The sequence below is a fragment of the Toxotes jaculatrix genome, chromosome 8, assembly GCF_017976425.1.
Source record: "Toxotes jaculatrix isolate fToxJac2 chromosome 8, fToxJac2.pri, whole genome shotgun sequence".
In the NCBI taxonomy this organism is placed as follows: Eukaryota; Metazoa; Chordata; class Actinopteri; family Toxotidae; genus Toxotes; species Toxotes jaculatrix.
Genome location: NC_054401.1, coordinates 16348376 through 16364947, shown reverse-complemented (window position 1 = coordinate 16364947; position 16572 = coordinate 16348376). Strand labels below are relative to the sequence as shown.

Genomic DNA, 16572 nt, shown 5'->3' with positions numbered 1-16572 from the left:
CCTTAAATAGATTAATTGTGGTGGTATTATGACATAAAGTTTGTAGAGACAACTCCTCAGCTTGAGGATTCTTCTTCTCCAACATAGACTTTCAGTCTGAAAGACACTGAACTGTCCTTACAAAAGATTTTACCTCACTACCAGGCTGCCAATTTGAAAAAGGTCCTAACCATTGACCTCCATGTTGAGGAATAAAAGAAGAAGGAATATTCTCCCATGGGGATCCATTAAATATCACATTATGTGTTTATTATTGTGAAAAGCTAGTATCAGTATCCTAAGCTGAATTCATCGCAGGTCACTCACTTTAAATGTCATCCTTGGACTTATAGTGCAAAAAGAACTCATTATGTTTACCAGGCAGCCTGGCATTAATTATGACTTACAGCAATAACTGCACAGCAATTAATTATTCATATTTATTCCCATATGTCTCTCAGCCCTGCAAGCCATGCCATGGTCTCAGGACCGAGCTCTCATCAGATTTCCAGAAGGCCTTTTTTTTTTCTAAACGTTCACAAAGCAGATGTCTGATGATCATTGTTAATTCACAAACTGAAAGTCACAAAGTCATTTTTCGCAGTGAGGATGCCTGTATCAATCACATTAACTCTACATTAGTTTTGTCCTGTCTCAATAACTTATTTAAACAATTGGCCATATTTTCTTTATCACTTTTAATGAATATTTTTTTAAGAGTCACTAACAAAACGCCTCATTTTCAGTCCATGCAGGGGAAACAGTCTCTGTTCCCACCTTGTTCATCTATGTTGCGACAAGCTTGAAAACAAACCTGAAAAACACCGGAAGTAATGTGAAGTAGCTTTCATTTGGGGAAAAAAAAAAGTTACAACATTAAACAAACACCCAGGTTAACTGTACTAGACATTGCGCACTCATATTTGTCTTTAAAAATAATATATATCGCACGTTCATCAACCCGGATTTTATTTTTGAAGCAATGACCGGAAATTTGCTATTTATGTTCTCTGGCTCAGTCGGACTTTACTGGTACTGAGTCAGAGTAGGAGGAGGAGGAGGAGAAGAAGAGGGACGAACTGGGAGTGCCATGCCTGGTCTATCAGACTGTGTGGACTGGTTTAACTTGTCACTGAGCCTTTCGGGCAAACAATGTATTTCAGTCACAGAAAATAGTAAGTAGTAAAGTTAAAAAGAAGGGAAAAGGCAACCGGGAACACCGAGGCGTCGCGACAGAACAACTACGCAGGATGGGCGAGCGGGCGGACACTGCGTTTAAAACCACTGGATCCGAGTGGCTGCTGCCTGTCAGTGAAAACTTGGGATTTCCCCTTGACCAGGTAGGACTGTCTGCCCACGAATAACAAGCCAACGAGGAGGTATTTAGGAGGAATTAAAGAGCAGGATATGTTTGTCCTCTGAATAGCACACGGTGTCATGAATGAATGGTCTGTTAATTAATGTTGTGCCACTTGTTAGACAGACGTGCAATGGTTTCTCAACAGTCACCCACGCCCACAATGCTGCACAAAACTGTAATGCTATAGATTAGAGGTATTTGAAGTTGGTTTTCTTTCTAAAATGACACGAGAAATTGAAGACATGGATGCCGAAGTTTAAACAACCTCCTACTTAACATATATAGCCAACTATTTAATAGTCTACTTCACAAATATCACAGCGAAGCAATACATCCATCTAAAATTGATATAATGCCGCTGAGGATGATAAAACAAGTGGAGAAAACTTTTTATAACCATACCATGCGGTCACAGTAAGTGCTTATAGGAGTATTAGGAGCTGTTTTTTGTGTTTTAACAAAAAGCATGTGGTTTGTTGAATATTTCTGAGCAGCTGTAAACCCCCATCCTAATCTCTGTCTCTGCCACACAGGTGAATTTTTTGGCGTGTCAGCTATTTGCCCTGGCTGCTGCCTTCTGGTTTCGTCTCTACCTCAGTCCTAGCCATGCCAATCCCCTGGTCAGACATGCCGTGGCCACTCTCCTTGGGATTGCCTTTCTCATCTTCTGCTTTGGATGGTACGACATGACACTGTCCCGCACAGTGCTCCATTCAAGTGATGCTACACCCATTCATATTTTCTACTTTGAGCCAATGATTACCAACATGTCTCAAGCAAAAATATGTGACAGTCAGCAGTTTACCGCTGAGCAGATCTCAACTATCATTTGTCTGCCTCCTGACAAAGAGACAAGGCTGATGTCCAGTGTGCAGGTTGCTGTGCCACAGGCTTATAATTATAGGAGGACAATGAAGCTGTAGACAATAAGAGTCCACACAAAGGAGACACACCGGAGAAATGTGGTTGCATTTGAGTTACGGGTTTATGGGGAAACATGTCAAGGCTCTACTGGCACACACTGTGTCACATCACAGAGATAATTAAGCCTAATAGTGTGTGTCCTGTTCTACAGGTATGCAGCTCACATCTTGACAGTGGTGGTTGCAAGCTATTTTATCATCATCAGTGCTGACATCAACAATGTACACAAGTAAGTCCTTGTCTTCAGACTTCAAAAGATGAGTCCAGGATATGGCCATGTTTTGGAGACAAAATATATATGTAATTCTCAAATGTGTTGTAATTTGTGATACGTAAATGTAAATATTTAATGTCAAATATTAGGTAGAATCAAATACATTACTTAATGCTCTGTGCAATCAATCAATGTCCTGTTTGCCACAACTTGAAAGGGAAAGTGCAAAACAATCTGTGCTATGTAGGTCTGCCATTTGTAACCAACTGGTAGTGTGATTGGTCATAGACAAACAAAATCCTGTTGTGTACCGTAATTAAAGTTGATACAGAAAAAGTTGTGTTGTTCCAAGACCAGACTGACCAGTATGTCTGTCATCATGGTGACAAGTGGAAGACAGACATCATTTCCTTTCCACAAGCATGGTGTAATTCTAGTTACTGTTGACTTCAGGTAAAACTTGTCAGACAAGATCATCCCAGAAACTATTTACGTCATAGATGTGTGTTTGGTGGAATCGGCAGATGGCTTAGTCTACATAATAGCAATGATATTAATCATTTATTTGTTGTGGTAATGCAGTTTTTGACATTTAATTTTTAAAAAAGGGTTAGGGTTAGGGTTAAGTTTTTTTTTAGTTGCTCAGCACCTCGAACTTTCCCATTCAGTAACACATTCCAAAAGAGACTTCAGAGCAATGGAACACGCCTTATTATTTCCCTGAACTAAAATACTGTTGTTGAAGAAACTAGTGCAAAACAGTCAGGTGAAAAGCAGCCTGACACACTACCCAAACCAGTCTGTTACATCAAGACAATGGACTGTGTGCATATGTATTTGAAGTGTCTTTTTCTCTCATGTTTATATAGTGTATTTGTGTAGCTTTATTACTGTCCACATTTGTTTTCTTCATATTTTGCTGTGTGTGTGTGTGTGTTGGCTTGTATGTAAACAACTTGCCTCAAGTGTATCATGGTAGGTTCTTTCTCTTTATGAATAGAGCAACATAAATGAGGTTTAGTTAGGTAGAAGAATGTGGAAGCAAAGCAATGTGTAAACATTGTTCCTGGTTAAACCTACATACCACATTACACACCTTTTTGTCACAGTAACTCTGAATGAATCAAGACAATCTCAGCACACTGCAGCACACGCCTACAAAATGAGTCATCACTCTGCCATGTTGCCATGTCTGTGGTTTTGACTTCGAAGAATTTGTTGTGGTGATCCTGGTCTAAAACATTTCTCTGGCCCACTACTTGTATGATCATTCTTTTAAATGACTTTATTTTATATATTCATACATATATATACATATACTTATACTTATGTTTTTATGGTCTCCAGCAGCAGCTCCTCTCACAAGTCAGGATGCAATAAACATATCCTCACATTTCTTGATGAATTTAACTTAATGTTGAAACTTGTATATTTTTTAAGTCATTTATTTCACTGTTTACAAATAAATGAGATTATGCCAAAGTTCTAACACATTTACAATTAGCAAGTCAGAAAAAAAAATCAAATTATTAAATTATGTTATTTAAGATACATTTCTGTGGAACGCTGATAACATTAAGGTATCAGGTATTACATTCTTTGCATCCTAATTTTGAAAAAAGTTGATCGCATCCTTGAACTAGGTCAAGCTCATCCGCATGCACATATGTAAAAAATGCATTCATGTTTTTCTTTCTGTCTGGGTTCGCAGAGAAAACGGTAAAATTTCCTCAAACCAAACTATCTAACTATCCACTCATTCTTGATGTTTCAACAGCTCCGGAAAAGGAGTATTATTGTTATTCTGTTCTTAAGTTTTGTTCATTCCTCCACACACAGGTACTCCATGGTGACAGCTATGGGCTATCTGACAGTGTGCCATGTGAACAGAGCCCTCGTCTTTAGCTATGGAGTACTGTCCACTGACTTCTCTGGGTAAGGAGAAACTGAATCACTCAGTTGCCTCACCTCTTTCCCCCTGTCTTTGCCGCACCTTCTTGGCGACAGCGTATTAATCACTTCAGTTTTAGAGCAATTCTCATGTTATCAGTTAACGTTTCCAAACTCTGCAGTACCTGCTTACACAGTCACCAGTGCCACAGCCTTGTGTAAATACAGCACCACTGATTAAAAAGCAGCAGCGGGAATTGTTCACATTGTCCAGTCAGGTAGAGTTAAGGTACTCACTGCCTCCTGGCAACAGTCGCATGTACCTGTGTAAAAAAATAACAAAAAAAAACCAAAACAAGCCTGCTCCCCTTTTTTAGTATGCTTCTCTTTATTTGGAGAGTTTCTCTTCATTAAAATATTACATTTCCTCTTTTGGACTCTATAAGGATTAAAGGAAGAAATTAGAAAAGTGGGGGTGGATTTCTGACCTAAGATGGGCAGTGGCTCCTCTGTCATTGCTCAATATTTCTTAGGTAAAAGATTGCATATTCAAAACTGGCACTATATTAAGATTAAAACTCTTCCCACGGATATTAACTGCATTCCTCAGCTTCTTTCACCTTGATAGGATGCAGCTGCTTCGATTGATGTAATTTTGTTAACATACTGCTTATTTCATTATGGAACACCTCTCATATAAAGAGCAGGGCCTCTGAGGAGTCACAAAAAAAGCAGACTAAATATGGAGCTGCCATTTCATGTGCTTTGTCAGAATAATACCTGCTGTGTGTAGTTGTGCTTGTAAAGGTGACAGATTGACTTTGCTGGATCCTGTATTCAGCAACTTCTTTGCCCAGTTCTTGTGTGGATGGATTTGCTGGCAGCCTCGCTAGCACTCCACATGACTTTGGTGATGAGCAGCCAGGCCAGTGAGTCAGCCTTTGGGTTATAAATTGAAGTGAGATCCAGCTTCTTCGGGCTTTTATAGTGAAGAAGCTGTTTGTGAATCACAGAGATGTTCAAATGTGTAACTACCTACACTAAAATAAAATCTAATTAAGTTTATTTATATAGCATGTTGAAAACCACCAGAGCTGAACAAAGCGGTGTACACAGTTTAGTTAATAGCACAAAATTAGCATGGCAAGTAAAATTACATCAGTAGCAAAGGCACAAATAATAGAAAAGGCATTAAAAACAACAATGAATGGCAATATCAAAATATGTGTAAAGAGTTCCTCTGCTAAAGATAGCAACCTTTCATAGAGTTGATCTGTTTGTCAAACTTAAGTGTTGAGTCAAAGGTGACACCAAGGTTCCTGGCATGAAGACAGTTTTATTTTGCCATCCAGCATTTCACATCCTGGAAGTAGTTAAGGAAGGATGTAGTAAAGATGGAAGGTGTACTTGTGTGGCATTGGCATAGAAGTGAAAGGAGAAAGGTAGCATATACAAAGCAAATAAAATGGGCCCTAAAATGGAACCTTGGGATACTCCACAAGTGATGGAGACGAAAAGCTCCCAGTCCTAACAGAGAAAGATTTGTCTGTTCAGTAGGAGGCAAACCTGAGGGCAGTACCCTGGATGCCACGACTTACCCAGGATTTAATGAAATGATCAAATCAAGCAAAGGTTTTGTGACTCAGTTTTTTGTGTTATAACGGCAACCCTTTATGTTGGGGATTGTCTGGTTTTCTACTTTCGTGGGTTTCTGGTTATCACTCTGGTATCTTGTATTGCTTTCCCTGTAGGAAAATGTCAAACACAGTTAATCTAGAGCTTGTCTCTGAAGTCTGTGTGCTATCCTCCAGCTGGTCTATGAGCATTTCCATAAGCTAATATTTTCTGAATTTATGCAAGGCAGCAGAATACAAACTGAACTGGGTCAAAATCTTGTGTACCGTGCCAACACCATGGTCTACATGGAAAAACACAGTCTGTAGGCTACAGTGGTGCAGCGTTGCACATAGCGGCTGGCACCCTGAAAATGTTTCTCTAAAGTTGACTGCCAACTCTCATTGAGCCAGCACTGCCAGCCGCTCTGCCAGCCCCTCTCTGCCTCAGTTTTCCATGCTGTGCACACAATGCAACCCCCTCACACACTGGCTCCTGTGTGTGAGTTTGTATGAGAGAGAGAGAGAGAGAGAGAGAGAGAGAGAGAGATGTAGTTAAATGTGTGCTTGTGTGCCTTTGTGTACACACACACACTCACATTCTTGGGACAGAGAGGTCTCTATCTGTGAATGAAACTAGGAGAGGGGGCGTGAAACCAGTCTGTTCAGACTTACTGTACAAGACCTTAGTGCCCTCCGTGGTTATCTCACTTCCAGCACTTTTTGGGATCCATAAATGGCTAACTCACTGAAGCCAAAATTTAAACTTTGTGGCTTAAGGGAAACACAAACACTTTTTGTATGTTCACTTAGTCTACTCTTTACACTGCCCTCTGGGTTTACACTGCAATTCTATGCAATATATGCTGCTCACTATTTATTCTCTTGATTTACATTTTTTTTTCATATGTCAAAGTAACTCTACCAATTTCTGTGGCACGGTGTTGTGTGAGTTAGAATTATATAACATTTATGTATTTTTAAAAAATATTTATTCTCTGGTACATATCTTTATTTTCTCACCTCAGATTCCACTAAATCAGCTCAGCAGAACTCCAAACTTTTACAGTTAAATTAAACAAGGAAATCATTTATCTGCCTTTCTCTGCTCAGGCCTCTGATGATAGTAACTCAGAAGATCACCACACTGGCTTTCCAGCTCCATGACGGTAAGGCAGAAGAGAAGATGCACACACACACACACACACAAATGTGTAATAAAGTAACTCTTAATCTTAAATGCACACAGATGTTGGCAAGCTTTTAATGGTGGAGGCAACACACTCTCACAGTTACCTAACATTTAACCTAAGGCCTTTTCATTGACAATTTTTTTTGACCTGTCATAGTAGAAAAGGTACAGATGTTGCCCTTAGTGGGATATCGTTTCGAATGTCCCACTAAGCCATGGAAGCAGGACAGTGAGTCATTGTGCAGAAAATTATGGCACTGAAGCAGCTAAATAGATTTCAGCCATCATGGATTTTATTAGCAACACCTGCGAAATGACAAAATGTCTTTCACTAAAAAAGGCCTACTAGAGTGAAATTTAATAACCCTACAACAGAACAAAAAATAAATGAATAAATAAATAAATAGACAGCATTAAATAAAGTGATGACAGATAAGGGAATGATTGAGAGTGGGAAAATTAAAGTTGCCAAACGGGGTTACTGATGACTTTGTCCCATGTTTTTCAGGTATGTGTAAGAAATCTGAACAGCTGACCCCAGAGCAGAAGCTTCTGGCGATAAAGTAAGTTATTACCATGGTAAAACTTACTGAGGACTTTTTAAATGTTGCTGTTTAAAACACTGTGCTCTGTGAATAATGCTAGTGGAGGTCTCTGGTGGGGTTCCTCTTCTTTTTTCCTTCCTGATGTGAGCTGATTTTCTTTAAACCTTGCGTTTGAGGTGCATATAATTTACACTGTAGGCTGGCTCCAGTGTCCCAAAGTATGTGTGCACAGAAGGCTGCATCTGAATTAACACCTTACTTAAAGAATAAACAACTCTTTCTTTTCCTTCAGCCAGGAGGGACAATGACAAGGAGATGCAAATCATGGTGAATAGCTTATTCATGTTAAAAGCATGCTGGGAACATAGAAAAGAGGCTTCATATTGCATGGAAAATACTACTTTTTTTATGCATGTTAATCGATAAAACCACATTCATCAGTGTGCCACGCATGCCATTTTAAAATAAAATGAAAAATACAGTGAGTCTGAGTTTCAGAGTTTTGGAACCCACTGTATAACAATAAACGGTCATAATGTGTAGTGTTGTTGTTGTGTTTAACCCTGCAGCTGTAAATTCGGTAATTTTGTTGTGTTGTTTCCTGTGCTCCCTACAGTATAGGGTTTGGTACCAATTTTATTTTATTGATACTAATTCTGATTTTACTTATCAATTCTGGTTGTACTGTAAACACAAAATAGAGGCTGCATAACTGCAGCAATCAGAAGGCCAAAGGAAGCAAATCAAAGACTGTTTTATAATGTTTATAATGTTATCACTTTTTGTCATTCAAAAATAACATTTACCTTTGTGTATGCCTTTCTTCTGCCAAACTACAATACAGTTTTACTTCCTTTTTAAGTGTTTTTATTCAAAGATAAATGGCATGCTTTTCTCACATTTCCACCTAACTTCAACAAAAATATACAGTCCCACTGCTGCATTTCACCTGAAGTGATCACTGACTTCATACTGAGGTTTCCTGTTCTGTTTCCAGTGATTTCTTCCATTGTTATCCCTGCAGTGCGAGGCCTTCTCTCATCGAGTACCTGAGTTACAGTCTGAACTTCCTGAGTGTCTTGGTGGGACCGTGCAGTAACTATAAGGACTACATAGACTTCATAGAGGGCAGACACATCAGCCGGAGGCTCAGGCAGCACTCTGGGACGTGTAACGGACAGAATAGCTATGATAAGACACCGGACCCGTCACCTCTGGTAAGTTCATGAATGAATATCTTCTTGCTGCTTCCTGTTCTGCCAGCCAATAGGAACAGCTTCTAGTTTAAAGAAAGTGTAACCTGAGCCTTGCCCGAGTAAATGGATATAGTGAATGGGTTCAATATTTGGTTTCTGTCTTCCTCTTTCTGCACTTCTTGCTCTTTGAAGTCAGAGAATGGCACAAAAAAAATATGAAAAAAAAAAATTGAAATCCCCATAACATGCATCATGCTAAAGTTAATGGACAGTATTAATTACTCAGTTTAGTTGCAACTTTCTCTGTTTTCAAAAGTGACAAAATATAACTATTAACATATGAAATATTTCAAATAAAAGAAATGGACATAAATTGTCCCTCATCCACAGAGACTTCTGGGAGTGCCACAAACTGGAATATTGCATTCTTCATTTTTTACTCCTCCTTTAGTTCTATAACTAAATTTCTCTGGTCTTAACTGGACCTTATTGTGGAGTGACTTGTTTGGGCCAGTGGTCCTCGTGTCCAATCGTAATGTACGTTTCCATCGCTTCTCAGATGTTCAATCAATTTTCTCTGCAGGCTGCTGTCTGTCAGAAGCTGCTCATCTGCTCTGGCTGTATGCTGGTCTTCCTCGTTGTGACTCGGTCCCTGCCGATAACATACAACGTGGACTCCCACTTTGTCAGCCATGCCCCCTTCCTTACAAGGCTCACCTACGCTTTCTTCTCCATACAAGCAGCAAGGCCCAAATTCTACTTTGCCTGGACACTAGGTGAGCAAAGCCTGTGTTTGAATTGGGGTTCTGTGGTTGGCCAATCATATTGTGAGCTGCCAATATGAATGGGACATACACTGTAATTTTTATTGCCATTTAAGCCATGATTTTGTTTTTCCAGCTGATGCCGTGAACAACGCTGCAGGGTTTGGTTTCTTGGGGATGGATGAAAATGGAAAGCCATCATGGGATCTCATCTGCAACATCAACATCTTGGGGATTGAGGTAACCTCAGTGTTTCACTGGATTAAAAAAAAAAAAAACACAGTGTCCTGGTGCTGTGTTAGAATTCATTCATGCAAAGTAATTTGGGTCAAGAACCTCACAGACTTTGGATTGAATTGAGCACATATTTACAGTTATGTGGGTTCTGTTTTTCATTGATACTTTTTTCAGTCTGCAACCAGCTTCAAGACATTCATAGACAACTGGAATATTCGAACGGGAATTTGGCTCAAAACGTAAGTGCTGCAAATATGAACTGCAATATCCATGTCTATGGCCAGAAAACATTGACTTGATTTTCCATTTCACAAACACTCTTTCAAACGTGTTCGATTCCTCTCATTCCCTCAGTGTGTGTTATGACCGAGCTCCCAAGCACCGGTTGGCGTTGACCTTTATCCTGTCTGCCCTGTGGCATGGTGTTTATCCAGGGTACTATTTTACCTTCATCACCGCCATCCCCATCACCATTGCTGCACGAGCAGTGAGTAACTTACCTCCAATTAAAATCCCAGTGTACAGCTGAAAGGAAAATGAACAGCACATAAATAGGACCGTCAGTATTTTGTCCAACTGTAATTTTACAGTTTTTACAGTCAACAAAATATATAACATACAGAAATGTTGTAGCTTTAGAAGTCTAAATTCATACGATCTGAGAAAAAAATATTAAAGTAGGGTAAAAAAAAAAATCTTGTCACGTGACTGAATTGTGTTGAAATAGAAGAGTTATTCATCCCTCTCTGTTCACCAGATACGGAAGTCTGTTCGCCACTGCTTCTTGGGCTCCAGAGGCTTGAAGCTGGGCTACGACATCTTAACCTGGGCAGCCACACAACTGGCCATCTGCTACACTGTCATGCCTTTTCTACTTCTTGCAGTAGAGCCCACTTTGGTTTATTACAAGTACGTCCTACCCTGCTTTAATTATCTTATCATCTTAAGCCCAATGTAAATTTCATCATCGTGTCTGTGAAGGCCAGTGCATACCCCTGTGCAGACTGTATGCACCACAAGTGCGCAAACTGCACATGCACCGAGTACTGGTGATACTTGTCCTTGTCAAATTTGTAAGGACACATTTTCCTAAAGAGCAACATTTCTGTCTACAAGCACCTTAATGACAAAGTTACAAAAGTTACCCTCAGTTTTTCCTCCTTTCTTTCTCAGGTCCATGTACTTCCACGTGCACATCATCAGCATTCTGGCTGCGATCGCCCTGCATCAGAAACACAAACCCAGGGACCCCTCTGCTACCACTAAAACGTTTTCCTCCGCCTCCTCCTTCTCATCTCCATGCTCAGCCCGGTGCCAGCCTGTTCACTCCAACAACAATGACAAAGTAGACTGAAAATCCCCTGCTTCGTGTTCTTTTACCAGGTTCTCAGTCCACGGTGTTCTCTCAAAGACAAGCGAATATCCCTGAAGGACATTCAGCCAATTTAAAGTAGGAAACCATTTTGTTATTTATTTTTTTGAACCTATGGCACTGGATGTACATGGGAAGAGCTTTTCTGGCATATTGTAAGATTAAGACAGTGCATCAAACATAAGCTGAAGACTGGAAAGAGAAACATTAGCAGAGGGAACGTCTCTGGTACCACTATAACTACCACCAGGACCCTTGCCTCCCTTCACTTTCCCCATCCAGTATCCCCTACATTCCCTTCTCAACACCAGCCTACCCGCTCCAACAACAATGCAACAGTGTGACAAGAGAAAGGACGCTCACTTTCTTCCCTGTCCTCTCTCTGCACTGTCCAGCCCAGTGGTGGGATGTAAGCCAGCGCAGAGGGAGAGCAGCTCATAAACAGGGCACAAATACCAGAACACACACACACAAACACAAGCACATGCATAAACAGACACTAGGAAAAAAATATGCACATACTCTCTTTTAGTCGCACTCGTACTTGGTCACACTCTGATGGCACACAAAGGCTGCCCTTGTGTGGCCACAACAAAAGAGCATGCCAAGGGGATAGAGAGCCTGCCGTGTACGCGCTGCACCCACTGTGCCCAGAGGATGTATATGTGTGTGTGTGTGTGTGTGTGGCTGTGTCTGTGTGCGATCGTTTACCCTCTGTTACCCTCTGACCGTGTATGTGTGTGTGTGGATCTTGTCATGAAAAACTGTGGACTCTGTCGGTATTTCTCCCGCTTGGTGGAAAGCCACTTGAAATACCAGTTACACCACATAGCTCTCAAACTATCCATTAAAACCATAACTATTTAAAAAGGCAGGATGACAGCTCCTCCAGGTGAGGAGACTTGACTATCCTCTAGAACAAGTTAACATTTTGTTATAGTTTCCATGGATAATCCTGCCTCGCTAAACCCCTGTAAACACAAAGGAAAGGCTGCTGCTTGTGACAGTTTGCATCGGACGCTGAATTGTTATAAATAGTGTAATATAAAAAGAAATAGTGCAATATGAGCACAAACTGAAGCTAAAAAAAAAAAGCGTCACAATAATTTAATCATTCTACTTTCTCCTGGTAATATCTTTTTTTTTGTGCTGAAATGGTAGTGAATGTGTTCTTAATGTGTTAGTACTTATCATGTGAACGGTGCTGGAAACCTGCTGTCATAATTTAGTGTAACTGAACAAAAAGCTGTGGCAAAACTGAGTGGAAATACATTTGATTTTTTTCTGTTTTTGGGAAGGTAACCATTGCACATTCAAAGAATGGAAAATATGACCAAAATCAGGAGTTTAAATGTAAAATGTATTTCTTGTCAGTGGGAGTTTGGCTCTGTGTTCATTCTGTGGTTCTTTCTGAGAAAGAACGCATTTAAAAGTGTAGATTTACCGGAGCTTATCAGCAGCTGCAGGTTGATTTAACAGAGACATCTGCTGGTTGTTTGCGCTGTCTGAGCTGCTGTCTGAGCTCTGCTGAAGTAAGTAGTGAAGGTAAGCCATGTAGGACTGACTGAAACTGCCACACTGTAGCATCTCCCAATGCTGCTTCACACTGACCATGACCTGATCACCTTTTTTCCCACTAATAACGCAATTTACTTTGGCAAAATTCTCGATTCCTTCACTTCACTTCACTAGCTTTTACTTTTTCACAATCAGAAGCTGTTGGATCACAAGTTGTGATTAGAGGTGAGCTGAACACGGTGAAAAACAAAGACATCTTCACATTCTGTAATTATTAATTATTATTCTGTTTTTTTTTTCTTTGTTATGAAAAAGTTATCACTCATGAGAGGTTTGGGAGCATTGGGAGTTTTAAAAGCGACACAGTGGCTTTGTTATTAATGGTGCTATCTGCTGCAGGCTAGCCTGTGAGTTTTCTGCTACAGTTATGAGTTGGATATAAAGAGGTTTGCTAACAATGCTAACAAGTTGCAATGCAATAATACTTTTTTTTGTTTTTTTTTTGTTAGTGTAACAGTTCCTGGTGAAGAAAAATTACATTACACTTGAAAATGTCAGATTCTCCCTTCAAATGCTTTGTATGGGTTTCCTTATGGAAATGATATTTTCTTTTGGGTATACCATGTTAAGAGCATATCTGACTGTTTAACCATGTTGGACATATGATTTTAATTTTAATGTATTTTATTAGCTTTGAAATTGTAATCTCAGCTTTTTGGGCACAGGAAAAATGTATATTTTGGACTCAGTTCACACATTGACTCAGCCCTCTGATGAAAAAAGAAAATCAAAGGCTGGTGTTTTATTTTCCTATCATGTGACAGAACATGTGTCACATGAAAATGACACTGTCAACTGTGTTCACAGACAAGCGCTGATATGAGGGGAAGGGCGGCATTGCATCGAATTAATACTAATTATTAAATAAATACCACAGGGGAATTATTCAAGATTTTAGGTGAAACAAGAAGTGGGGGAGTGTGCATGTTAACCTATTGTTTGTCTCCCTTGGCAAATTAGTACAAATCTCTTTCTATTTTTTTTTTAATCTCTTGGGTCATTCTGTAAGAGTAAAGATGGGGATATTTAATTTTTGTTAATTATTTTAATGTTTGACTACACAATAGTGCCTCTCTTGGAGTAAGTGTCAGTAGTGAATGGTTTGGGGACCTGTAGCCATTTTTTGTGCAGGCTGTTTTGCATTCAGTTACATTTAGACCTGGAAAGAAAAGAACCTAAATGCCGATGGTAATACACATTGTCCCCACAACAGACACTGTCCAACACCAACTGCATCTAAACTCCTCGAAAGGCGTCTGTGTGCTAAAAACTGAAAATGCTCTTCCCAAGTATGGCTTTGCTATAACATGAAATTGCTTTTGTGAAACAAAGCCCTCATTCACTGATGTGGAACTAGTTGTAACCTTTAAATTTGTTTTGGTTATCAGTAACATGCTCATGACACTGTATGTCTGCATGTGTTTTTAGTGCAGGGAAATGAGCAATGAGCGGCACATATACAGTATGAATGTGTTGTCAGAATGAGCAGCTATTTGAATGACTTAATACTGATTATGAAGATATTTTTGTATGTGGTTTTTTTGCAGACGTGTGTGAGATCAAATATACTGACTGTGAGAGTGTGAGCGCGATATTTTCTTATTACCCCTTTGGTCCACTTTAGTATTGTTTTGTAGGAAAGAGTGAGTGGTATAGAAATTTTGAGTAACAAATAAAGCTTCAGTGAAACAAATGTTTTCTGAGTTTTTGATTCATCAAAGTTTGAATTGTCTGATTTTCAATTTTAAGACAATTAACAAGGAATTATGTTTTTTTAAAATTATGATTTACATGATTTAAGTATGAAATCAACTGTCTTTAAGACACAAGTAAAACCTGTTTAATAATATTTCCAGGGGCCAGTATTTATTTTTTTTATCTGTTAACATTTGACTTTCCCCTCTCAGTTAGAGCATCAAGTCAAACCCTCTCTACGCGACGCTCGTCCCAAGCTGTTTAATCTCTGATGATATTCTCAAAGTGGCTGCCTCCCTGTCCCTTGTGTCACCTGCCTCTTCCCCTCTGACACAGATATGCCTGTGTGTGTGTGTGTGTGTGTGTGTTGTGTTTTGATCCAGCTTGAGCTCACAGACAGCTAATGACAACCAGGGGAAAAGAAAATGGGACAAATATAAGAACCTGGGAACAAAATAAACGGATGTGGCAGAATGTGCTTTGCCATAGAATGAAGCTGTGGCCAGAGCTGAATTCTCAGTCTACAAAGATCTCCCAAAATGGCCTGGACATAATCACTGGGTTTCCCTTTAGAAGTGCTAATAAATGATTGGATTGTAGTGATAATTCAATTGGTGTCACAGTCAATCTCATTATCAGCCTATTTAAATGGGAAAAAGTTCTCATTGTGCTGTTTGGTATCATTGTGTGTGCCTCACTGAACATGGACAAGAGGAAGAAAAGACTTACGGTCAAGATAAAGGCTACAAGGTCATCTCCAAGCAGCCTGATGTTCCTCTGACCACAGCTGTTTCAGTATTGAGAAGGTTAAGGTCCATTGGGCCGTGGCCACAAGATAGTTCAATAGTTCAAATGGTGGAAAAATGAAAACTTCAAAAGAGATACGAGCTGACCTCCAAGATCAAGTGTCTGGTTGCACCATATGTCACTTTCTGAATGAAAGTGGGCTCCATGGAAAAAAGGCCAAAATGCCTCTGGGAGAACTTCCTGTGGAGAGATGAAAAAGAATTAAAGCACACCGACCAGTGAGTCACTTTAAAACTCTTTAACACAGTGGTATATTGTGTCTGTGCTAACTCGGCTTCAGTCTACCACCTTACTGGAGAAGGAAAAGGGAAATGTGGTTTTATTTTTTTTTACCTATCATTTTATTTATATGAATTCCTTCTCTTTACCAACAGAATCCCTATTCCTCCTTGAAACAGTAATAACAGACAATTTGTCCACTTTTTTTAGCTACAATAACCAAATTTGTGCTTGTCTTTCTGCTCCCTGTAGTCTAATATGCTGCTGACATTCAGGTGGCATTTACAGCTCATCACCTCTGCAAAAGGTGTTTCTGTATTGATGTTGTCACTGCTGTAAATTAGAATTATAGGAACAAATATAGTTGTACAGCATGCACATAAGTACATTACCAAAATGCCTAAAAGTCATGTTTCTACCATTTTAATGAAAGTCATTATTCATAATGATTGTAAACAACAGACTAGAGCCCGCACACAATGCATTTCCAATACAGCACGATGCATTTTGCATGAAGCAGCAGCAGATTATCTCATATATCAGTAAACCCCTTTTCAGTTTGTGCACCACTGTTATTTGGCCTCAGTACTTTCTCTTTTCTCAGTACTTTCTCAAGCAAGTTCACAACTCTATCATATAAGGACTGACTGAGCACCTGTGGTGAAAAGTGTTTGATTATCTCTGTAACACATTAAGTAAAATTTAAATCTCATGAGATTAAAAAGCAACAGGAAAACAGGAAAATCACACTGCACTAGTTGGGTTATGTTCATATGGGATAGTACATTATTATCTTATTAATACTATTCATTTCATAGTGGTTACTACAATGCTCTGTAAATTGCTCTACAAACACAACAAGAGCTATCACTCACATAAATTATATCAGCCATGAATAAAAATATGTATAATGGAATCATGCAGAATGTAAAGGCAAAGTCCACAGCAGGCCAGATGTTTGCAGCCAGGTGGTAACTGTTTAATTCA

General features: G+C 39.4%; 1 protein-coding gene across 1 annotated transcript; it reads left to right on the top strand.

The window, feature by feature from the left end:
• The first annotated feature begins 1017 nt into the window (after nt 1–1017).
• mboat1 (membrane bound O-acyltransferase domain containing 1) lies at nt 1018–14551 on the top strand. Its single transcript, XM_041044959.1, has 13 exons — nt 1018–1319; nt 1873–2018; nt 2415–2492; nt 4317–4412; nt 7094–7149; nt 7681–7735; nt 8742–8934; nt 9497–9689; nt 9814–9917; nt 10089–10153; nt 10269–10401; nt 10672–10823; nt 11088–14551. Exons 1-13 carry the CDS (start codon nt 1230–1232, stop codon nt 11266–11268), a joined length of 1542 nt encoding a protein of 513 aa, XP_040900893.1. The 5' UTR covers nt 1018–1229; the 3' UTR covers nt 11269–14551.
• Nucleotides 14552–16572: the final 2021 nt, after the last annotated feature.